The sequence below is a fragment of the Diadema setosum genome, chromosome 16, assembly GCF_964275005.1.
Source record: "Diadema setosum chromosome 16, eeDiaSeto1, whole genome shotgun sequence".
NCBI lineage: Eukaryota > Metazoa > Echinodermata > Echinoidea > Diadematoida > Diadematidae > Diadema > Diadema setosum.
The window spans coordinates 9,281,874-9,308,346 of NC_092700.1; the positions used below are offsets into that span (position 1 = coordinate 9,281,874).

Below are 26,473 nucleotides of genomic sequence, written 5' to 3' on the forward strand. Positions count from 1 at the left end.
TCCCTCACACACAATATCAAGTTTTCAGTATTGATTGAAATATGATGGGTACATTATTGTAGTCCCACATGTGCAAATTAATGGCATTATTTTATGCCTTCTTTTATGCCTACTGATATAACGAGATATCGGCTATAACGAGGAAAATGACTCGGTCCCGACCATCTCGTTATATCGAGTTTCCACTGTACTATCCAGGACTGCAGTGTAACGTGGATGGCTACATTTGTAGTACATTTTCTTCAGTTGTCAAATGAAACATAGTATGTAAAACACTAGTATACATACATTGTATAATAAGATCTTCCCTTTACATGTATACTGCAATAGAGTGGAAAATAGACAGATGAAAGGTCACATGCATAAGGTGCCACATGAAATCATTGTTTGATATGCCAATGTGCCAAGACTGTATGTGACCCTGCATCACAGTGCAAACAAAATGTCCTCAGACATGAATTTTGAGTTGATGGATGTATAATTTATATTTTCTTCATGTTGTTGTCCACTCATACACTGTACTTCATAACCTCTAGTAGTCTCCTCATCCAGTGGTTCCAACACCAAAACTTTAAAAAATTCATAACTTTTGCATTGATTGTCCAATTTTCCTCAAACTTCCACTGATGTGTTATACAGTGTACTAATATTGCTACTTTCACTCATTCCACATTGCTCTTTGGGTATGTGTTTCCTTTAATTCAATGCATGTGGACATTCCTATTTAAAGCTATCATAATAATGAACAGGAAGTACACACTTAGGACATGTGTTTTAATGAGGAATAAGAGGCTCTAAAGTTATGGTCTATTTATGTGTACAGTCTCAGCAAGCTGTGTTTAGTGCAATGAATGAGACAAAACCAGGATGTAAATCTCTGTTGCAACCACAGTGAAGGTATTATCAGATTAAACTGAAATGCTGCACACTCTAGAAGCACTTTCTAATCATGACTATATTGTGACAGAGTCAAAGCAGTGACATTTTCCTTTCAAAAGTTCAAGGTGAAGAATGTGTAAAGATTTTGTAATTAATGATAAAGGCCCCTATTAATACAGAATCATACTATCTTACAAAAAAAAAAAAAATCTAACATTTTAGAAAAATGGCATAAGCATGCAATTTTCCTTCCATTTCATGATCTCAAATCTTATGATTATATAGAAGAAGAATTCCTTTTTTTTAGCTCACCTGAGCCGAAGGCTCAATTGAGAGCTATTGCGATTGCTCTTTGTCCGTCGTCCAGCATGCGTCGTCTGTCGTGCGTAAACTTTTTACATTTTCATCTCCTTGAGAACCCCTTGACCGATTTTCACCAAACTTGGCAGGTAACATCCCAAGGGGGATAGGATCTCAATTTGTTCAAGTGGGCACCATACCCCACCTGGGGGGCCCCAGAGGGGCCGAAACCCCCCAGCCGCTAAGGAATCTTGAAAAATCTTCTTCTTTAGAACCAGCAGAAGTGATAGAGCTAAGCTAATACTATGAATTAGTACAGTGATGACTGTAGTTTCAAGTTTGTTCATGTTGGAATCAGGGGTGCCCCCCCCCCCCCCCCCCCCCCCCCCATTTGGGACCCAGGGGAGGGGGGTGGGGAGGGGTCCTAATGAGGCGCAAATTGTACATTTTCATCTTTTTCTTGAAAATGCCATTATGAATTTTCACTAAAGTTGGCAGGTAGCATCCCTAGGGGGAAAGAATCTCATTCCCATCAAATAGGCACCATGGTCCACCTGGGGACCCCAGGCACAGATAGAGAGGGAGACAGCATGGCAGCTCCTCTGTGGGTTTCACTGATCATTTCTGAACCAAGAAAAACTGTTCTTCTGCCTCTCATGCCTTTTTTGCGTTCAGACTAACACATCTTATGGTTTCAAACAGCAGCAACAACAACAACAAAATAATAATAATTAAAAAATTGACTGTTATCGTGCTGCTCCACCCAGGGCATTTTACGGACCTTAGTGGACCCAAATGAAATTCTCCACATATTAGAATGGAATGAGAGGAACTATACTGTAATCACTCTCTTCACGTTTGTGATTCGTTTTTTAAAAAATATTCATCCACATACTGTAGTCATGTATTCCCTATGACTGAATATGTACATGTATGTAAGTTCTTAATTTCAAGATCAGCTAGTAAAGGTCAGTCAAAGCCACAGTGTGTTGTACTCTATTTTTTTTATTGCTCTTTTTTTTATCCAAAAAAGAAGAAGAGAGAAATACATTATACATGATAAAGACTATTAGAATACAAATGAATGGATTTGAATTTACCCATTGCTACTTATAGACCATGGTGTAGTAAAATTTGTCACCAAAAAGCTTAATTTCTGTGGCTAACACGAGCATTTTAGGCCCCCAAAAACAATTTAGTGCATGAGTTGATGTAATTACTTAATGTATACAAAATAAATTAATCTTGAAATTCAGTCTAATACATTTCTGTAGATTACATCACCAGCAATATGTGTGGTGAGTGTGCATACATTGTAGTTTGACTGCTGACATACGCTGCATATGTGGGCTCTCTTGGGTGGTGGGAAGTTGTGGCAGAATGCAACCGCAGCAAAGGCGAAAGTCTGGCTTGAATACGTACAGTGGAATCCCTTTATAACAAAGTCCTTGGGACCGACAGTTTTCTTTCGTTTAAATGAAATTTCGTTATGACCGAACAAATAAACAATAAAATACCTAGAGTGTATAATGTTGAGGCCTGAATTTTTACTTCGTTGTAACCGGAATTTCATTATAACTGTGTTCGTTATAACGGGAGTACACTGTAGCAACTTTCCTTTGCTAGCTGGATTCTTCTTAAAACTGTGACATTTGGCACACAAGCAAGAGTTGCTATCCTGGCAACGTTTTACAAAGTGGGGTAGGTGTGTCATGATTGCACTTGGATTTATGGATGCTGTTACATTTAATGAAGTGATTCACTATTATTATAACACAAATATTATATAACACAAATATTATGGTCCTAATTTGAGGGTTTTAAACTGAAACCTGCTCATTGCTTTGCACATGCTTGCAGTGCATAGTGGATTGAGCTCCTATACAGTACCTGCAATGAATAAATACATGTACATTGTACTCCATTCCTCTGTGTATCTGGCTTCATAATTTTCTTTCTTTATATTAAGGAAAAAATGATATTATCTTTATTCCTATTCCTTTGTTCTTTTCTTGTGTGTTTTTTTTTTCTTCAGTTGAGCAGTATGTAAATAGGGTAGAGAAGACAATTGTAATGTCAAGGTTCAATGGGGCAGATGAAAATTCAATACAATACTTTAAAAAAATGACTGGTCAAACTGCACAGAAGGAAGTGAATTTTTTATTGATATTTCATTAGGTGAAGCTGAGCTTATAAACACAAGTTTGTGTAATTATATTCATGCCATTGGGAAGTATTTATGTAAGAAGTCAGAATGGAGCATGGGGGCTAATTTTTGTCTCCCTTTTTGATACAGAAATTTCAGCGCAGTACCAATTATGCTGATAAGTTCTCGTGCATGGCATTTCTAGAGATGTCTTATGATGGATGTAAGCATGTCAATGCAAACTGTTATGTATTCCCTACCGGAATGCATTGATGGCAGATCCAGAGGGGGGCGTATGGGTGCGTGCCCTCTCTTTATTTGTAAAACAAAAGAATTAAAAAGAAAAACATGAAACCTGGAAGTAGCACCAGAAATATCGTTTGCACCCCCACCTTTCCGGAATTCCTGGATCCGCCCCTGTGCATGGTGCATGCATTATCCTTTGAACCTTTTCTTTTTAATTTCTAATTGAACCATGTACATAACATGTTGGCATGTTAAAGGTTATAAGGAAATATCAGGCTGAAATTAGGATTATGGGAGTAATTGTGGCTGAATGATCCCAAGACATAGTGGAATGCTCTGTATAGTTTATAACTGACCACGATTAACCCGTTGAGGATGAGTCCTAAGTACACTCGGGCAGGTGTCTATGGGAAATGTGTGTTAGTAGCAAACATATAATATTAAAACATTATATAAGCAAACAACAGAAAAGGAAGACTGATCATCTCAGGAAAAGTGTATGGAAAAATGTATTATTTTCGTCATCCCTGAGTAACAACCTTTGGTATTTACAAGTCATTCTTGAGTCATGTTTTCATAGTAACACGCATACCTGCGTGCATATGCCTAGGCCTATCGATGCATTTTGGTATGCATGTACGTATGCGGGTACAAGTTCTGTATTAATTGTTTGTCTGCATTTGCATACTACGCAATTTAGGTGTGTCACGTACCAGTAGTAGCGGGCAGCGGGGAATCCCACATGCACGCAAATACCACTACATAGGCCTACAATATTATGCAGGACACTATTTGACTGTGGTGAGAATCACCTTGCGTGTTAGATTAACAATTTGGATATCAAGTCAGATATTTTGATCATTTTCTTTCATTTCATCTTTAATTTTCATGGAATAATGGCAAAGAGTTGCCCTTAAAGAGGCACTACAGACGATTTTCATATTTTCACATCATGTACACAATGTAGTACATAAATCGACAGCTCCATGTATAGATTTGTGGAATTTATTGTGGTCTTTGAGCAGACAAACCAATACTCTGAAAAATCTTACACAAATTACAGCGATCAGTGCTTATGACATAGGAGCCTCCCCATGTAATTCAGAAATGTGCAGTGTCATTCCATGACAATAGCGCTTGCTTATTATAAACAAGTTCACCGGCGTATAATCTATCATGCATGCCTTCTTCTTTTGTTCTGCTTTCTTGAGGCCCAGCTCATGCATTCTTATCAATGCTGTGCGTGACGCTGCCATGTCATCATCCTTGTTCATTACAATTTGTCATACATTTTGAAAATATTATTCCTCATGCCAATCACTAGTATGAATTCTGAAACTCTGTAGGGCCTACTCAGTATAACTAATTTATAGTTCGAATGTAAAAGTCTGAAAATCATCCGGAGGTCTCCTTTAATTTTGGCTGAATGATCCAAAGTCATTTTGAATATACAGTAGGCCTATAGTTTACAACTGACCAAGATTAATGGTGAAAAGTATGGTTATTCATACATGACGTAGACCAGTTACCCATATGACACAAGAGGGATTAAGGGAAGATGATATTTCAATCGCATGCTGTGATGCTGAAACAATATCTATTCTATGTTGCCGGGTCTGTGTCACATAGTCGTAACACTGGACAATTGTTTTTCATCAGATTCCTTTAAAAGCAGTCTATAAACTCACCTGTTTAAGGCCTCCTTTTGAATACTTATTATTTTGAATTTTGTATGCCTTGTTCTTTACCTCCTTCACTCTCTCTTCCGCGCCTAGAGCACTCTATAGAGTTATTATTATTATTATTATTATTATTATATTCGAAACTGAATGTTTATAGTTCTCAATATTCAGTTATAGTCTGCATCGTAAAAGAGTAAAAATGTGTGCGTACGGCAATAATATTTGTTTTTTTTAATTCGATGTTCATAGTTTGTGTTCTTTTTCAATTTCCATTTACATGTATTTCAACAGCAATATTCAAGCCAGTATTAGTTCAACACCTTATATATATATATACATATATATATATATATATATATATATATATACATATATATACATGTATATAATCAAAATATGAAAGTTCTGCGTCAGTGTGTAGTAAGTAGATATCAAGTGTAAAAAACAATCGTATGAACACCGCAGGAGCCTGCGGTGTTTATACGACTGTTTTTACACTTGATATATAATTATATAGGCCTATATATTGAGCAGCCACTATTCCACGCTAAGAATTCCCGCCCCTAATACATCGATTCCTTGAGAAATTTGCGGTACAACCATAGATTTCATCTCGTTAGACTTTATTTAAAGTATATGAAAGGAAACTTGCAAGATTCAATTCGATTCAATTTTTATTTTCCACTCATGGGGTGGAACACCCTCGTCAGCCAAAGGCTGGTTTTCAGAGGGGTCCACACATACAGGTTAAAAATTCAAACAAAAGATGACACCGAAATATGCAGTAAAATACACAGACCTACACTCTCCTACCTGAATAACATAAAAAGTAATTGATTACACTTAAAAAAAGAGGCATATAATCTATAGGAATACTTCACAACTGTCTTCATTCTTCAAGCCTAAACTGGTATCACCTTTTCAATTCACACTTATTGACTTATCCGCAGAGAAAACTGCATATCCCTGTGCATAATGATGGGTAATAGAACGTGGATAAACGCGGGCCCTTGCATGTACATTCATAGCAGTATGCATGCAACGAGTGCCAAGCTGGGCAGCTACATTGCATGGGTGCCGTATTCTCCGGCGATCTCCGGCGATAAGGCAGCACAGTAAACTTTCTATGTATTTCTACCTGGTTTTGCATGTTTTCCATTTCCCATTTTGAGTGTGTACCGGTATGTGTGTGTGTGTGTGTGTGTGTGTGTTGGGGGGGGGGGGGGGGTGTTATGACGGTAGAACTCTGTGTCCCGTGATGTGAAGGAAAACTGCGTGGGCGATGTTTATGCATCGAACTGTGGAATGCAATAAGAGCGTGCATACTCCTGCTATCATTCAACCAGCTTGCTGTACAATGCGGAACATTGTACTGCATGAGATAGAAATATGATTATGATCATTTTTGTGATGTCATGATGCCTGAAGGCCAGGTTACATTGTAAATGCAGTGGCCAGAACTGCTCTGCAAAGCAACTTGTTCATGTTCCAAAAATTGCACGGTGTACGTGCATGTAAGATCCAACATGATCACATATCAGTTCTTTTTTTTTTCTTATTGTGTGACGCTTTAAAGCTCTGCTATCATTCACTTGCGTATCCGTATCCAATGATAAAATAGGGCCTACGGGGAATATCTAGAGAGGATATGCATTTTTTCGTTCGTTGTAGTGTGTTCGTGACTTTGAGTGATAGGCTTATTGTAATATAATGTGCGATTTTCAATATCTCTCATATAATCAGGCCTATCCTATAATAAAACTAGAAATGTCGCTACGGCGACTGATGCCTCCGCCATAATGCATGATTCTCCAAATAGGTGTATAGTACAATGTCTTCACAATGTGTGATGACAGTTTCACATAACTGGCAAAATATCGAAATAACAGGTTTATCAGAAATATCTTGAATGTTCACTTTCCACGAACTGGGTTTGCTATAATTGTCTATTTAAGAGTACAGGTACACATATTTGGGGAATTTTCTTGACTTCTGACCGACCTTATTATAAGTTTATGCATTGAGTATGATTTTCAAGATATGAAGAAAGAGTGTAATTACAGTACAAAATATATCTTTTTTTTCATTTAAACCTAACCTGTGACCCTTAACCTTTGACCTTTGACCTTCTGGCTGGAAACTTCCAAGAGAATCTCCATTAAGTAATACATGTACATATATTAAATTTTAAAACTAATAATGCAATTATTGCATATATGAGGGAAATAGTAACATTTTGAGGAGTTGACCTTGACCTTTGACCCCCTGACTATTGACCCATGACCCCTAAATTCCCTAGATAATCCCTGCCAGTCAGTACATGCATATGTACCAAGTTCCATGAAGATACATTGAACCATTTGTGAGAAATGTGATATTGCAACATTTTCACCTAACCTTTGACCTTTTGACCTTTGACCTTATGACATGAAACTCTCTCTGGAGAATCTTTATGCAGTAGCACATGTCTACACTAAGTTTCAAGAAAATAACTGCAGGCATTGCATAGATATGGGGGAAATAGCAACATTTGTAGCATTTGACCTTGACCTTTTGACCTTTGACCTCTTGTCAATGTCACTAAAATCTACTCAACTACTTGTCCCATCATACATCATCCTTGGACCAAGTTTGGTGAAAGCTGCTTCATCCAGTTTTGAGTTATCACGTAAACAGATAAATTATAGGATTTGACCTTGATCTTTGACCTTTGACCTCTGTCCGATTTCACTGAAAAACTAATCAAGTAATTGTCCCATCATACATCATCCTCCAACAAAGTTTGGTGAAATTTGCTCCATACAGTCTTGAGTTACCGCGTAAACGGATAAATTTCATGATTTGACCTTGACCTTTGACCTTTGACCTTTAGCCGATTTAACCTAAAATCTAATCAAATCATTGCCCCATCATACTTCATACTTGGACCAAGTTTGGTAAAATTCCAGTAAATATTACTCAAGTTATCGCGTAAACGAAAGCGGACGGACGTACGGACGTACGTACGGACGTACGGACGTACGGACGGACGGACGGACAACCCGAAAACATAATGCCTCCGGCACCACTACGTGGCGGAGGCATAAAAAAAATGACTACAGCACACCAACAGATCAACATAACACACACGCACATTCACACACACATTTATACACAGACACACACATCCCAACAATAGATAGGGGTATACGTGTACGCCGCACACATAATCAATCACACACACACACACACACACGCACACACACACACACACACACACACACACACACACACACACACACATGTATGAGAGAGAAAAATTTTATAGTTATGTAGGGGCCCAGCACAACGTCAATCTGCAGATCTCTATGCTATAATGAGCAAATGACCATGGGGAGATTGTTTTCTCGAAGTGCTCTTGTGGCCAATGTATCTTCGATCGACAGCTTACATATTATGGTTCAAGAGATTTTCCCCTTTTTTGTGTTAGAAAACCTTTTTTTTTTTCTTAATCATCAAGGAAAACACGAACTATTATCTGAAATGGTATAGAAATCGTACTTTCAGAATCAACCGCATTTTCTGGGTCAGTGAAATCTGGAAGAAATCGTGGAATTTTCACAGGAATAGATGACATGAATACAAGAGTTGTATTTTCGTTTTTCCAGTTTACTGTACACACACACACACACACACACACACACACACACAAAATGTGACTTCAAGCCAAGCAGAAATTGCATCATTAATAACAGATATTTTTGTTTCTCCTGAAAATATAATTCCCACTCTGGAGCACACACTTTTTCCTAGCAAGACGTACAGAACGAAATTTAATTTCAGAAAATGGACATTGGGTGTCTTTAAGGTCCTGTTTACCTTTGGGAACAGTGACTTAAAAAGAAAAATAAATCAAATATGACATTTAATGCATATGCGGATCGGTCTGTCGTTCCACAACACATCCTATCATATAAAATTTTCGCAATAAAGCGTAAAACATAAGGTCTCGGAGTAAATTTTTCTCAATAAACCGTGACTGTAGACGGTTTAGTCTAACTATTGTTCACATTAATTTGTATACTCAACAATACTTAAAAACGATTTTACTGATTCAATTTTTTTTTCCAGTGGTTGTTTCTATCCTGAACTCACATTCTAGAACTATTTTAAAGTACTAATGCTAGGTTTTTGTTTCATGTGCAAATGGTAAATTATGCCTTTAATGGACCACACCCTATGGAACCGTGACCGTCAGCATGCCAGCTGTCATAATGACGATATCCACATTGACCAATCGTAGGCCGGCTTTCGCAGCCAAGTGGGAGGTTAGCGGTCATCCAATAGCAGTAAAGTCTTTACACAGCTATTTTGTGCTTGGGTTAGGAAAAAAAAGTAGGCATATTCTGGAACCAATCAGGATATATCAAGTAGGCCTTAAAAGATATCAGCAATTATGGAAATGTAATTTTTACATGAGTACCTACACCACGGAAACAGTAGGCCTATATGCCCTGCGGCAACCTGCGTGAATATTTTTTTTTGTTATGATGGTGACGTTCATGTCGCAACCGTGGAGCTCTGTGCATTTAATTATGTTCAGTAAAGCGAAATACAACGGCCGTCGGTGTAATTTTGCATGGGTTAACTGACTACCTGCCAGACAGCGATAGACCTTGCACATGGTGTGTATTCATTTGAGCATCTCATAAGTGAACGGATTCAAGAGAATGCTGTTTGCTGGGAATCCCCACTTGCCATATATGCATTGTGGAAATCTATCCAGTTGAGACGGGATATATTTGCGCAGAACTTGACGGAAACATTCTTTTTATTACATATAGTCACCTGCACCTTATGGTTGTTTGAGATTCACTGATTCAAGAGTCCTAAACGCGAATTAACAGGCCTCTGACAAACATGGAAGATTTCATATTTTCGTACGTGCTGCTGATGATGGCAGCCATTTTGTTGAGACTTGCGTGTGGATCAGGTAAGCTCACACGATCAGTTATGAACGTACAGTGTCCTGCCCTGTTCTGCTATGGTGAGTATCGTGTGTGGTTATGTATTAGGAGTGGATTCACGTACTTCGCAGTCCGCGATAGGAAGGATCGAGAACGAAGACTCAGAAAACAACATTGCAGAGATGTGTGTTTGAAGCTCTAGTCGTTGACTGATAAGAAGATAATCATGTCAAGTCACCATTACCTATAGGTGAAAAGGAATCGAAATGATTCAGTGATGTCAATTCTGATCAAAATCGTGAAAGGATAAGGAAGTAGATTTGATATTTTTTTTCATTCAATTTTTTTTTGAAATCATAAAGAGATCGCGAATATATCCTAGCTGTACGCCAATTTTTGTCGTTGCATACTATATATGCACTCTGTAAACACAAAGAAAGTAATATTAACTCTCCAACACACAACCATTACTCAGTATCTAACGGCGGTAGCATTTTGTTTCTTTTTTTTTGTCGATGAAGACGGGGGATGTGTCTTGTAAAAATACCATTTTCATTGAATCGACATTGCACCGATTCTATAGAAGCACTGTATGGAACAACAATGCATTTTGCTTGATGACCACACACCGAGACTGGATTTTTTTTTTTTTTTTTTGCTCTTTGCAAGTGACTTTCATAATTTTTCCTTACCATACGAGTAATTCACCCAGCCCCCCCCCTCCAAAAAAAAAAGCAAAATCCTTAAAAAGTAGACCCTACTCAATGTGTCTGAGGCTGGGAAATCCATGAAAAATGTTACCCAAGGGTGAGGAAAATCATTATACAACTTTGTTTGCCACGGAAAATTCAGTTATGGTAATACCAAATTGATGAAATAGGGATATTCACATTTGTAAAATACTTTTAAGTAATTAATTTTAGCTGGTTTTTTTTAAATGACATTGCAGATAAATTCAGTTTGTTTTGCAAAAGCCAAACATATAATGCTTTCTTCTGAGGTAAAAAAAATGACATGCGCACACACGATTAGAATACATTATTCTCAAAATATGATGAAGCTGAGCACTTATTATTGCATTTTCCTTTTCGGTATTGACAGAAAACGATAATTTCCGGGAAAAAAAAATTAGCGTTAGGGCCAACCCCTTTTTTCCTGTTTCCACCAAGGTGAAGTGCATGATTACAATGCATTTAAATTATTTTAAAGCACACTTGGTTTGGGACAAAGGTGTGTATTCTAAATTGAAAAAGTATACCACACGCAACATTTCAAGATATTTTTTTACACCCCTAAAATTTGCATAATTCATTGAAAAGAAGTTACTAACCTGAGGACTATATATACATCTAGAATTTAGAACGGATATTCATACTTGCAGCAGAAATATATCTGTGATATAGCGACATATGATATTCGGGTAATAGTTTGGATTCTCCAGCAGTTACAAAATTTATATTGATATACTTCATTATGAATGTCATAGCCCTCAATTGCAATAACAGATTTATATGATGTTGTAATGTTTCACAATTCAAATACTATGGTTTATGAAATGTAACATTTGTGAAAATAAATACACTGTCATGAATGTACATAATTACTACAATATATACATGTATATATATATATATATATATATATATATATGAACTTTTGAAGCAAAACATAAAATGGATATGATACGAGCAAGAATCCAGTTGTAATAAGAAAAAATGGAATATGTGAGACACAACACGTATCTCCATTTTCTATGTATTTGATATCCTAAAGATATTATGATGGATAATGCAAGACCTCCAAAAATTGAAATACCAAGATATGATGCACTTGATATTTTCCTTGGTTGAAAAATGACCCCGGCTATAATGGCTTTCATTCTTTTTCGAATTCTTAATGATTTATTGTTCTCTTTATTTTTTTTTCCCTTGGAAAAATAGAATTATGAAAAATGGAAAGTATGAGAACTGGCAAGATTTACTGAACATGCGACTTCGGCTTATTTGTCATTTTTGGATTTTCAGATGTCATTAGAATGTTGATCTTCCTTCTGGAAAAGAGTACATTACATGTAAACCAAATTAACAGTTGTTCTTACACAATTAAAAAAATTGAATCATAACTACCTTTTTTGAAAGTTCCATCTTGTTTGTAAGCTTTTACCATAACAGAATCAAACGCAGCTTATCACGAGCAGCCATTAACTGCAATACGAAGCTGTGATTTTCTTTTTTCCATGCCATGTTTACGGTAAATATTTTTGACAATCTTTAAAAGGAGCTACCTTTTAACATAATCACTAACATTCAGCTTTAGAGAGACATCGTGGTAATAATAGTCCTGAATGTTGGCGACAGGTAACCTCAATGAGACAATGATATTGTATATTAATAAGTAACTGATAGTGGTGCTATTTAGGAGACATATCTAGTATCTCAATGTTTTCAGCTATACATTTCATTCAACATTTGTTCAATCCAATGGATTACTGCTGACACTGCTTATAGTGAGCTACACATTTCCCACCAACTGCCTTCCTAAAGCTGGATATACAAGCTGTTCCCCCCAAAAAAAATCCCATTTTTACATATCAGATAAAACTTTCATTGATATGTGGGAAAGCTGATGAGTGTACAATTTAGTCGGAATTGATTTGAATATGAAAGCATGAATCAGTTTCATGAAATCCATGGTTAATTAGAAAGTTAGGTTCCGATCCAGATTTTAATTAAATTTCAACCCTATATTGTACAAAATTTAAACATTACACAGGAACCAATGATGTGCATGTGAGGGTGTACTTACAATGACCCTGAACAATGGACATGAATATCACCTGTGCAGAGCTCTGCTGGCCATGACCCCGTTTACAGTGCGAGGCTCGGCCGCGGCCGATCCCGCCTTAATTTCAGTGTAAACGCGGAAAAGGCCAAATGCGGGCCCAAAATTGGCCCCGCATTTGGCCACGCTCTGGAGATGAGCCGCGGCCGAGCCCGGCCTTTTCTCAGTGTAAACGCAAACTGGGCCAAATGCGCGGCTTATTTTAGTCTGGCTTCGAAACCCTCTGCCCGTACTATTTCGTTATTCAGGATGTTAACCCCCTCAACGTCGAAAACTAGTATAGTTTAAGGTGGTTTTGTCCTGCAAAGGATTTTTCCTTCGGCAAAGGCCTTTGCCCGAACGGTGACTTCGTCGCCATGGAATGCAGTTGGCAAAGGGTCTGAAAACCAGACTATACCAAATTTGATTACAACGTTTGATTACAAGCAGAGCGCCACTACGACAAAATATTAAAAGGTTTGAATAAAAAGCGCGGCCGAGCCCGGCAGTGTAAACGGACAAAATTGCGGGGCTCTGAGGCTGGGCTCGGCCCATCCCCGCACAGTAAACGGGGTCTAATGCTTCTAGTCTGAGAGCTGGCTGCTGGTCAATTTACCCCATCAAGCCCATAAGGTTTGACCCCTCAGAGTTGCTGGGGCCACCCTCCTCATTAAAAAAAATGCCCGTCAGCCTGGTCCCTGAGGGCGGGTTCGGCCCCCAGGGACCCCCCGAAAAGGCCCTCCGGCGGGTGTAATTTACCCCATGGAGCCCATGGACCAATTTTGGCCTATATGAATGTCCTATGGGTGTACATAATCAAAATATAAAAACTGACAAAATATCTGGTCGGGAAAGGGGTTGCCAGACCGCTTGTTTGCAGGCATAAAACCTTGTTTTTGGTCAAGGAGTCTGCGCCAAGACTACACTGTCCCATAGGCCCTGTACTGTAGCGTCTCCCAACAGGCTGACGGACAGTGCCAGTTAGTGCATGTAGTAGTCTTGGCGCAGACTCCTTTACGCCCAACAAGGGTTTGTGCCTGCAAACTACCCGTTATACCCTGGGACCCAGGGTAGTTTGCATGCACAAATTGACCACACACACACCCACACCCACACACACACGCACGCACACACACACACACACACACACACACATTCACACATGACTCTATGTATACTAAGAATACCGTAACACAAAACATGACCAGTGGTTTCTCCATACAGCCATGATACCTTGCACATACCTATAATTATTATGTTCATAACTTTTGAATGTTTTACATCGATATTATCAGTGAACCTTCAAGCAGGAACACTGAAGAGATTTTGAAATTTGTGTGAAATTGTATTCTGTTTTACTGGCCACACAACCTGCTTACCCTTTATTATGTATCCACCATATAAGACAAATATATATATATACATATATATGAAGGGGTCGGTGCAATATAGTGCTAACCCACACAATAGTCATTCTGAGATAATCGCTGTTGAATGTTTGGAAAGTCCATACATTGTACACTAATAAAACATGAATGCATGCATTTTTTTACCATCTTATTGGTTGAATTCAAATATGATGTTTTCACGGAGGTTAGAGTGAAGGATAAGGATTATGAAAATGCATGTAACTTAATTTTGACAAAAGTGTGGGTTAGCACTATATTGCACCGACCCCTTCATATATATATTTGGAAAATGCTGAAATAAACCCTTTGTTGTGAGTAGACTTCAGTTTCTCAAATCATGCATTATACTGAATGATAGACTAAAATATGAAATTATGTTTTATATTATATGAAATAAATTCATGCCAAATACTGGTCAGTTCAGGAATCATAAGACTGCAACTGAAACATGTGCAATGCTTATCATAGGCCTACATTATACGTAATTTATGTAAGCTTTAGTCTTCCATAGAGTGTGATGCATGGTTTGATGTGTAATTGCCATGGTTTTGAATGGCAACTAAATCATAAATATGAACTAGGACCTGCATTGTAACAGTATATGGTATGTGACACCCTGGAAGTATTATCTTTTTTTTTTTGGGGGGGGGGGGGAGGGGGGTAGACAAAGTATCTCAATGAGGAGTTGACAAAAATTCTAATATAAAAGAGAACACAACATGTAAATGCTCTCAACGTGTATGCTATTGTTAAAGAAAAGAAATTAAGCTAACATTTCATTTAGCTGGTAATTTTATGTTTCACGTTGTGTGTATATGTCCCGGGTTAACGGCAATCATAATACTATGATGCGCTCTTTGTAGTGTGTGACACCGTAGGTTGAGTTTTGTTTGTGTGGGGCTGGGGAACTGAAGATGAAGTACAGTGTATCTCCAGAAATAAGGAGTTGACAAAACTGCTGATATAAAGAGACCACAAGACCAAGTTAATACTTTCAGCCTATATGCTATATAAAAAGAGAGCTATTATGTTTCCACTTGGTGTGTACTGGTCACGGTCATTGGCAGTGTTTGCAGTATGTGACACCATTTGTGTGGGGCTGGGAACTATTATAAATAAAATATATCTCCAGAAATAAGAAGATGACCAAAAAAAAAAAAAAGCGCTGAAGAGATGAAGAGAACACAAGATCAAAGTAAATGCTCTTGGCCTGTTTATTTCCATTACAGAAAGTTAGCATTCTATTGTGAAGCTTGTTATTTGAGGTTCCAAGGAAGAAATACATATATATAGAACACCGTAATTACATGTTCATTAGTATTATAGATATGCAGATATTTGCCCAAAACTATGAGGTGACATGCACTACTGAGTATGAAAATTGATCAATATCATTTCCAAAACCATTAAGCTCCTTCCTTATGTTATGCAGTTTATTCTGATTTGGAATTTATTAGAGTCAAATAAAGGAAATGTTGGCATGGATGCTGTAATCCTTGCCTATTTTATACATCAAAGGGTGGTTTTTATCAGCCAAAAACACAAAAAGTTATTAGTTTGAGGTTTTCAAAGGAATCTTATATTAGGATTGAGACTTGTTATTTGTATCTAAAAGAGGATATCAAGCAGGAGAAAAAGAAGTAATCCGGGCTACATCCCACTTGTTGACATAAACTTTATTAGAGTTATGTTTAATGCACGGTTGATGAAAATGTTTACTTAAATGTGTTATACAACTGGCCTTTAGCGCTGTTGTGGTTGGTCTTAAACTGAAGTTTACTCACAACAAAGGTTTTCCAGCATTTTCTGAAAAGCTCTATTTGAGTCTCATAAGGTGAATACATCATACAGAAAGAGTAGGCTGTGTGGCCAATAAAACCTAATACAACTTCACACAAATTTCAAATTTCTTCAGTGTTCCTTAAAGGTGTATTGATAGTATCCATGTAAAACATTCAAAAGGTATGAACATCTTATAGGTTTTACATTTATTATGTGCAAGGTATTATGGCTGCATTAAAGAGAAACTTATTAATTGTAACATGTTTAGTGTTATGGTATATACAGTTGTACATAGAGTCATGTGTAAACATAATTGTGTGTGTATGTGTGTGTGTGTGCGCGTGTGTGTGTGTGTGTGTGTGTGTGTGTATGTGTGTGTGGGGGGGGGGGGGTGGGTGTGTGTGTGGTCAATTTATGCATGCAAACTACCCTGGGTCCCAGGGTATAACGGGTAGTTTGCAGGCAATAACCCTTGTTGCGCGTAAAGGAGTCTGCGCCAAGAGTACTACATGCACTAACTGGCACTGTCTGTCAGCCTGTTGGGAGACGCTACAGTACAGGGCCTATGGGACAGTGTAGTCTTGGCGCAGACTCCTTGACCAAAAACAAGGTTTTGTGCCTGCAAACAAGCGGTCTGGCAACCCCTTTCCCGACCAGATATTTTGTCAGTTTCTATATTTTGATTATGTACACCCATAGGACATTCATATAGGCCAAGTTTGGTCCATGGGCTCCATGGGGTAAATTACACCCGCCGGAGGGCCTTTTCGGGGGGTCCCTGGGGGCCGAACCCGCCCTCAGGGACCAGGCTGACGGGCATTTTTTTAATGAGGAGGGTGGCCCCAGCAACTCTGAGGGGTCAAACCTTTTGGGCTTGATGGGGTAAATTGACCAGCAGCCAGCTCTCAGACTATTCTGGTCTACTGCTCCAAGGCATAGAATGCTTTGCTAACAATTCATGATGGATTGTTTTGGAGACTGCTAGTCTGACACAAGCACAAAAATAAGTAAGCACATGTTTCCATGTGCTTGTGACACTGCATTTCAGGATGAATGAAGACTAGCTGCAGCAGTGGAAATCCTCATGAATGAATAATTAAGCATTCAAACCCTGGCCATTATCCATCGTGTATCCATGATCATTTTCCGGGTGTTTAACCACACACTCCCATACAAACCAATTGACTCCTATGCAAAAGGAAGGGTTATACGGAGGTTTGAAAATAGAACAAAATCTCAACCCCTATCCTGAAAATTGATCTTAAAATTAATGAAACTGATTTATGCTTTCATTTTTGATTTACCTGCCAAAAAATGGTACACGATTGAACTATTTTTCATATCAATGTCAGTGTTATCTTATATAGCTTCTGAACTATCAAAGGTCAAAAGTGGGAAATGTCTTTTTAACACCTAATATGAACGTCCCCCTTTTTACATATTTATACAGAATGTAACGTCGCTGCAGGGAAGAGTATGGCAATCATTAGTAAAACATAATTATTTTGCTTGATCAAGGCTTGTTTCATAATGTTCTGTTTGAATCAGTTATTTTATGTTTAATATAGAATAGGATATAATACATTTCAATCTAAAGGAATCTTTTCGTGTCTACAATAGAATAATTCCGAGATTCTTTATTGAATGCCACATTGAAGGTATGTACACCATATTCATTTCTTAGATACAAACTTTGATATAATTCATACGAGTTCAGTTTGTGATAATTGACCTGCAAGGGAAATGTTTGTGATATATTTTTGATAAAAGAGGATCACGAGCCAAGCTGTCTATAGACAAATTGTAGAGACCTTTTGACAATAAAGGCAATCTACAATAAGTTCCCTGTTTTAGAGGTACAAATATTGTAAACAAAAAAAAAAAAAATCTGCACACGGAATTAACCAAATTTTTGGAACGAAATGTTGTATTTTTTATTAATTAGATTTAAGTGTTTGTCAAAAACTTTCTGCATCCCGTAGTTCCACCACTTTAGAGACATTTCCTCTTTTGACGAGTTTGATGATTAAGAAGCATCGCTCCACGCATACTATACCTACAGCACATCTTCATCTTGATCCTTGATATAATAATTCTTATACACACACAACAATTTTGCAAAGCAGGGGTATACTTAGCGCGCCATAAAAGGCCTACAACGTAAAAAAAAAAAAAAAAAAAAAAAAAAAAAAAAAAAAAAAAAAAAAAAAAAAAACCTCTGGTCGAACTCGATACAATGCGTCCTTGCAAAGTCTGACTCGGAGTTGCCGTTTATTCAAACAGCTGCAACTCCAGTGTGCCTTCCTGCATGTCCTGGGGTCGAACCCAGTATGCCACGTCAGACTAGCTAGGTATAGAGTATGTTGTGTGAAGTTCAATCGGGTCAAGAACGACCTGAAATCCGATTGGCCCTCCATTCTGTAGTTTTGTTTGCTGCATGATGTGGACCCAAACGGTAGTGCGTGGACTTGCCCCTTTCAGAAGCTCGCGCTTGTGCAAATACTGTTGTACCACCCCTAAATGTAATATCAACGCTAATATTAACGCTAAATGTAATATCGACCCTAAATGCTATACACCTTACCCCTAAATGTAATAACAACCCTAATAAATGTAATACATTTTAACGTTAAATGTAATAATCGAGTCAACCCTAAATGTAATACATTTTAACCCTAAATGAAATAATCGGAGACAACCCTAAATGTAATACATGTCAACCCTAAATGTAATAACAACCCTAAATGTAATACATGTCAACCCTAAATGTAATACTTTTTAACCCTAAATGCAATATCGACCCTAAATGTAATATTGACCCTAAATGTAATACACCTTAACCCTAAATGTAATAACAACCCTAAATGTAATACATTTCAACCCTAAATGTAATATCGACCCTAAATGTAATATACCTTTGCGCTAAATGTAATACCATACAACCCTAAATGTAATACATTTCAACCCTAAATTTAATATCGACCCTAAATGTAATACATCTTAACGATAAATGTAATATCGACCCTAAATGTAATATACCTTGCGCTAAATGTAATAACAACCCTAAATGTAATACATTTTAACGCTAAATGTAATAACAATTCTAAATGTAATTCATGTCAACCCTGTAAATGTGATACATTTTGACGCTTAATGTAATTACGACCCTAAATTTAAAAACCTCATTATATAGAGAGTGTAACCAACGCAGAATATCGGGCAAAAGGTCAGGGCGTATATGAAAGGGATACTCTCCAAGAAAAATCGAGTGAAAATATTCACTCTTAAAGGAGTGAATACAAAAAAGAGTGAAATTAGGGTGAAATTGGAGTGAATTTTGATTGAAAATGTTCATTTTCACTCATTTTGGAGTGACCTCAGGGATCACTCGAAGATTCATTGGAGTGATCCCTGACGTCACTCTAAAACGAGTGAAAATAAAAATTTTCACTCAAAATTCACTCCAATTTCACTCTAATTTCACTCTTTTTTGTATTCACTCCTTTAAGAGTGAATGTTTTCACTCGATTTTTTTTAAAGAGATATGACGCAACTTTTTATAGCACTTTTGAAAGAGGAGCTATAGTTGCTTAGATTGTTTTTGTTGTTTACCAAGGTAAAAATCACACAGTCTTATTGATTCCTTCGTTTGCTGCAAAGCTAATTAGGTCCATTTGAAATAGTTTTTTTTTTTATCTATATCTTTATCATAAAATCACATAAACATTTTGTATCCCAATCTTCATTCAGTGTTCATGATTGTTTACAGTTTTGATGAAAAAGAAAAAAAAATGGGCATTTTTTTTTTGCAAGGAAATTCTGAATATGAATAATATTATTGCAAGAAAAGAAAAAACATATACCTACTGATGAAATGGGATGACAGTGCGAGTAGATTGAGAAAATTATAAATTAGAAAGATTTAGAAAGATTTCACAAATTTTTTATGAGCCATCATTATTTATGTAATGTTTCATGACGAAATATCTGTCACACATTGACATGGCAGCAAATCACTGTCCGAAATATTAGCCTCATGACATTGTTCACTACTCCTGGCAATCACTACTATACTTAGTGACACGAAACTGGGACAATTGGTCGTGGGGAGGGTACACGAAATGAATTTAAAGATGCCAGTAAAGTAAAAGGAAATAAATGTCTTTTTTTGTCATCTTTGAGTCACCATTTGTATATTGACTTTCCTATGATATGATATATGAATGTATGGGTAAGGCAAACTGACTTAATTTTGCGCATTTTTTATCTTTTTTAATAAAACTCTAAGCAATCATGAACACTGAATAAAGGTAATAGATTTATGAACTGTGTCACATGGACCTAATCAACTCTGCAGCAAACAATGGATTTAATAAGACTGTGTGATTTTTACCTGGGTAAACAACAAAAACAAGTCTAAGCAATTATTGCCGCTCTTTCAAGAGTGCGAGAGAAAGTTGCGTCATACTATTATCCCCTTCGTATACGCCCTGACCTTTTGCCCGGCATATTCTGCGTTGGTTTCACTCTCTATAATGAGGTGTATTAAATCTAAGGTCGTAATAACATTAAGCGTTGAAATGTATTACATTTGATAGGGTTGACATGAATTACATTTAGGATTGTTATTACATTTAGCGTTAAAATGTACTACATTTGGGATTCTTATTACATTTAGGGTTAAGGTGTATTACATTTAGGGTCGATATTACATTTAGGGTTAAGGTGTATTACATTTAGGGTCGATATTACATTTAGTGTTAAAAAGTATGACATTTAGGGTTAAAAAGTATTAAATTTAGGGTCGATATTACATTTAGGGTTGACATGTATTACATTTAGGGTTGTCTCCGATCATTACATTTAGGGTTAAAATGTATTACATTTAGGGTTGACTCGATTATTACATTTACAGTAGCGTTAAAATGTATTACATTTAGGGCTGTTATTACATTTAGGGTTAAGGTGTATTACATTTAGAGTCGATATTACATTTAGCATTGATATTACATTTAGGGGTGATACAACTGTCACGCACAGCTGAACGAATACATTGACGAAGGCCCGAGGCGGGCCGAAAATTTTGTGAATAAAAACCTTCTTACTGGATCTGCAAATGACGTACTCGAGACTCCTTCCTCTTATAATAATAACATTTGTAGTCCAACACGTGCAATATCTCAAGATTGCTATATACATGCATACATACATACAAGTTATTTTATTTTGAAATTTTATGGCCCGATAGGGCGATTAAAATTCAAACTAGATTGATATGCATTCTTTGATCTACACCATATTTCTTTTTCAAGCCAAGAATAATATTCAAATTCAATGGTTTTAGTGACACAAACAAGACATCACAGGGGGAAAAAGTTAGTGTCGAGCCCTGTTGTATTATCATAGGTGTTTTTTTTTTTCAAAATCGGATTAAAACGGATAAATGTACCATTGAGAATAATTTCAATTGATTTTGTTCTATGTAAATGCTTTATGTATATACTGAACTTATAACTTATAATTTTGTGTCACTTTACACTGTACAATTTGTGTGGAAACCTAATTAATGAAATGAAATATATTTCAAATGTCTAATTATTACAATCAAATTCCAGTAATGCGTCCCCTTCAGGCACTAACACCGGTTTTCTTTTCCACTTTTGATGTACATGAGTTACGATAAGAATTGTATTATCAATCTTTCAAATAAGGGAAATCGTTGTAACATGAGAAGTGTGTAACTTCTCATTGAATTTTGACAGAAAAATCACAATTGGAATTAATATTTTAATGACATCATACGTGTGTGGAAACACTTTAACTTGGAATAGTCCGAACCCTATGGCGCAACGATACATCGCTTAAGCATAATATAGAGATGACCGACATAGTTGATTTTATCTATAATATGACAGACCCAAAGGGTGCCCTTCTTTGCACCCGACAAAGATAGGAGTGTTTTGGGTTGAGCTAGATGTGTACCGAATTTGGTGCTTTTGGGGACAAAATGAGCCAAAATAGTCCATTGCGTCCCCACTTCGGCTACATCATGAACTTTGAGAAAGCAGCTGCGTAATGGTTTTGTGTTATGAGAGCCTGCACTGCCACAGACAGCTGGGGCTTACTGAACTTCTGTACGTAGAAAACCTCTCAACCATCACCGCCAATAAACAAGAAAACAAGACAAGCAATAATTATTGTAAAATAAAGAATGTTCGCGTGCATTTGGATTTCGCGAATATCGCGAGGGCCAAGTTCTTGTCTACAATATAATATGGATTGAATGCCAATGGAAAAAAAAAATCATGCCGCTTAAAAGGCAGTCGGCTCCAATTAACGAAGGTTTTAGGTCTCGAGTGTGTCTTGTTTTACAGTACAGTGTATAGTGGAAGCCAACATTATTATGCGCGTACGGATTTATTTATCATCAAATTTGATTGAATCGTCGATAGGTGGCTCGATAGATATTTAGAGCAGGGAAGTGAAACGAGATGAGCGGTTAAGTATACCTATATTCTCTTGGTGTTGGTTTGCCTGGAAACAGCTCTCGTTGGAGCACCACAAGTTGGTTATCTCTCATTCTAGTTTCATTTTTTTTTCTTTTTTCACTAGTTTCTATAGATGTATGTCTATCAAAAAAAAATTTAATAATGACTAGTGTCATTTTGCAGCATTCTAATTGTTACCTTGCCTAATATTTCAAAGCACTGGTCCTCCAGATACATCGCAACCACGCAGAACAAGAAGGTAATCATTTTATGAAATATTCATATTCTTAGAGCGTACAACAAGCACACTCGGTTATAAAATATATAAGAGAAAAATAATAGATCAAAGCCACATAATAATCTAAACCTTTTCTGCGGAGTGCATATACATTAGTATACATGCACTAGCTGTTCGAGGATTTCCGATCTTTCTAGCGTCACTTGATTACTCTCTTTTCCATTTGACAACGATTAAATTCATTGTCTTAACGTATCTTAGAAAAAAAATAAACGAACAAATAAAAAACCCAAACAAACACACAAAGGCGTATATACACAAATAAAAAAATCTCCAGGCCTGAATAAAATCATCACGATCTGGTCATTATTGTTGTTAACCACCATCACTGCCATTCCCATTTAATCAGTGCTGTCATCATCACCGTCCGATGCTATACCCACTTTAATATCCACAAATGCAAACGTCAGTGCTTATAAATCTCTTTAGTTTATTTGTTCATTATTTTCTTTTCTACAGACAATGTCAGGACACTCCCAGCCGTAAGTGTTGCTGGGTCGACTGTTGAGCTACCATGTGAATTTCACGAGTCCGTGGCAGCCGTCACTTGGTATCGCCACAGCTTCCTAGGGGATACGGCCGCTGAAAACGCTGAGATCCTTGCATACATGCTCGAAAGTAAGGTGACCAACGAGGCGGGTGCTAGATTCAGCATTACGCCGACGTACGCCTTGGTGGTGATTAACATATCAGTAGAAGACGAAACCACGTATTCATGTTACGTGGCCCTCAATGCTGGTGGAGGATATGCTAGTTACGTTAACTTGACGGTAATCAGTGAGTATTACTTGATACAGAAAATACAAACAGAAATACTTGTAAGGTTTCAAGTGGACATTTCCAAATTGATACAATGTTGTTAAAGCACGTGTACAGTAATGGGGGGGGGGGGGTGGGGGCACTCTGGACATTTCTCTAGTTTATTTATATATTTATTTGTAAATTAGGCATATTTATTCAAATGTATGCAAAATTCATGCAATTTTCTCAAAAATAAGCAAAAATGCTTATTTTACATTTTACATAGGATTTTTATTCTACTTGTTTTATCTGATAGGGCTGGGATGGGACTACCAAACCTCAATACATAATTATGCAAATCATTTATTATGCAAACTGAAGTAAATGTATGCAATTTTTCAGTTTTTAACAAAAAATGCTGCTTCTCGTACATCAAAGAGTGCATTTTGATTCTGCGTACTTAATCTGACAGGGCTTGACTTGGCCTTGACTAAGACTTGATTAAGACTTGTTTTAAACATAAAAGTTTGACATCTGGATCAAATACGTTGGAATAAGTTAACATTGGAAGTGAAATAAAAACCAACGTTTGTAAGCTTTAAAAATGCACTTGACCGAAACTGTTAATTTACAACTTTTTCAATTTTTCCCCCTTTGCATGGGATTTATTCTCTTTATCTCCTCTCTCTCTCTCTCTCTTTCTGTCTGCCTCCCTCCTTCTCTCTCTCTCTCCTGAACTCTCCTTTGTTTTCGTCTCTTTCATTTTAAACTACAGTGTTGTACTTATATACTGATTGTACCTGGTTATCTTTGATCATAACTGAACTGAACTGAACTGAACTGAACTGTAAATGTGTGCCGCAGTTTCATCACCATGTTTTTTGTGTTTTCTATATGTTTTTGGTTTTTTATGTATGAGTTTTGTTTTTTGTTTGTTTGGTGTCTTTTTTCATGTCTGTATATCTATGTTGTATTTTATCCGCACGGACCTGCGGAAGAACAGTCTTCGGACTGAAGTATGTACCGTGCATAAATAAATGAATGAAATGAAATGAAACCCACGCCCAAGTACGCTTACGTGAGAAACAAAAGCATTTTTTTTTTTTGCATTTTCTCTGATTTATTGTTATATGTCATTACCATGACAATGCAGTATCCATCCTTTAGCGAATATGTCTTGAACGTCTTCACTCCAAGACCAAAGTGCGTGTCAACTATCGTGAGCATTTGGCAAAAATTAAGAAAATAATTTGATCTGCAAGTTTTTGGTCATAGTTTGTTGCGACGATAAATTGTTGACATGGCAACACCCTAGCCATTAACAAAAGGCCCGGGGGGGGGGGGGGTAGCCGCTAACTCGAGTATCGCAGTCAATACACTTGACGCAGTTTCCCTCTAAATTAAGATCCTTCTCGCTTAAAAACAAAAAACAAAACAACACAAAAAAACATAGGCCTACCAAAAACTGTGAGTCCTTCATACCGAAAGGATGATTCCAAACAATTTAGGTTGAAATCTGCCCATTGTTTCTGAAGAAGATGGAAATTTGATTCTGGTCCCCACCCCCTTGTTTGTTCCCCCCCCCCCTCCAAACTTTCACACCTCAAGGAACCCAAGGGGCCATCCTAAATAGATTGCCATGAACAGCTTATATTCCTCATCTATAAAGATATCTACATGTATAAGATGTATGCCTAGGGGCAAGTCCAAGCTATTTTGCACCAGTAAACGCGTGGGACATCAAACAAATTAAACCGTATATTTCACAGTTAGTGATGGAAGCTCAATTGTTGGTTGTTTCCGGTAGATAGGTACCTACACACAAAACAACAATAATGAGAATTAATCATTCCATAATCAATTTGTGCTAATTTATTCTCCAGTAACGCGTAGGACCAGAAAGATTTTTTTTTTCGTTTCTCAAATATTGTGAAAATACTTGTCGCACTAAAAAATCATTGTGAACAACTTGTTACACATCTATTACTTAGTACAAAACAACTTGTTTCATTCATATTCATCTCTCAAGGTCAATTTTAAAAAGATGGGTATAGTAACGCGTGGGACAAGTAACGCGTTGGACATTTTTGTCACTGTGGGTAATATTCTTGAGAAAATTTTAAATTTGGTATTTATTCTAGGCAATAAAGACAATACGTACGATTTGACTCCATTTGCTTGGCTTTGTTTACCACATCATAGATTGGTTAATCATCATAAACAAACTGATTCATTTAGTACTTCATTTTCAGAGAGGCTATGCAAATTGTTTAATGAAAATGGGTACAAGTATGCTGTTAACCATTAGTATTAAATTCAACTGCTAAAAAATACCTATTTCAGTGCTCCCTAAAATGCCTGAAACCGCCTGTACGTTTGTTTGTTTTTTTTTATGTAGTTTTATGCTCTATGCCATTTTCATTGTTTTTATGTGTAATTACATATTTTGAAAGAGGTAAAAGGTCAACAAAAGTATGTCAGAATTATTTCTGTGACACACCATTCTCTTCGTAAAGTCATAATAGGCTTTCAAATAAACATAACATATAACAGACAAAAATAAACATCATGGGTCTTCCAATGAACAAACCATATTCTTCACATATGAAGGTATCTACATACAACATGCCTATAGACGCTATTGCTCTTGGGTCTGGAAAGAAGATTTTTAAAGTTTACTCCTTTTTCGCCTTGAGGGCTCTCTACATGGGCCCCCCTTGGGGCCACATGCTCCAC

General features: G+C 37.0%; 1 protein-coding gene across 1 annotated transcript in view; it reads left to right on the forward strand.

Annotated features, from left to right (window-relative positions):
* The first annotated feature begins 10,152 nt into the window (after positions 1–10,152).
* LOC140240268 (uncharacterized) overlaps positions 10,153–26,473 on the forward strand; it is a 29,739-nt gene continuing 13,418 nt past the window's right edge. Inside the window, exons 1-2 of the mRNA XM_072320052.1 lie at positions 10,153–10,225; positions 23,456–23,773. Of these exons, the coding sequence (XP_072176153.1) occupies positions 10,153–10,225; positions 23,456–23,773 (391 nt within the window). The remainder of the gene's footprint in view (positions 10,226–23,455; positions 23,774–26,473) is intronic.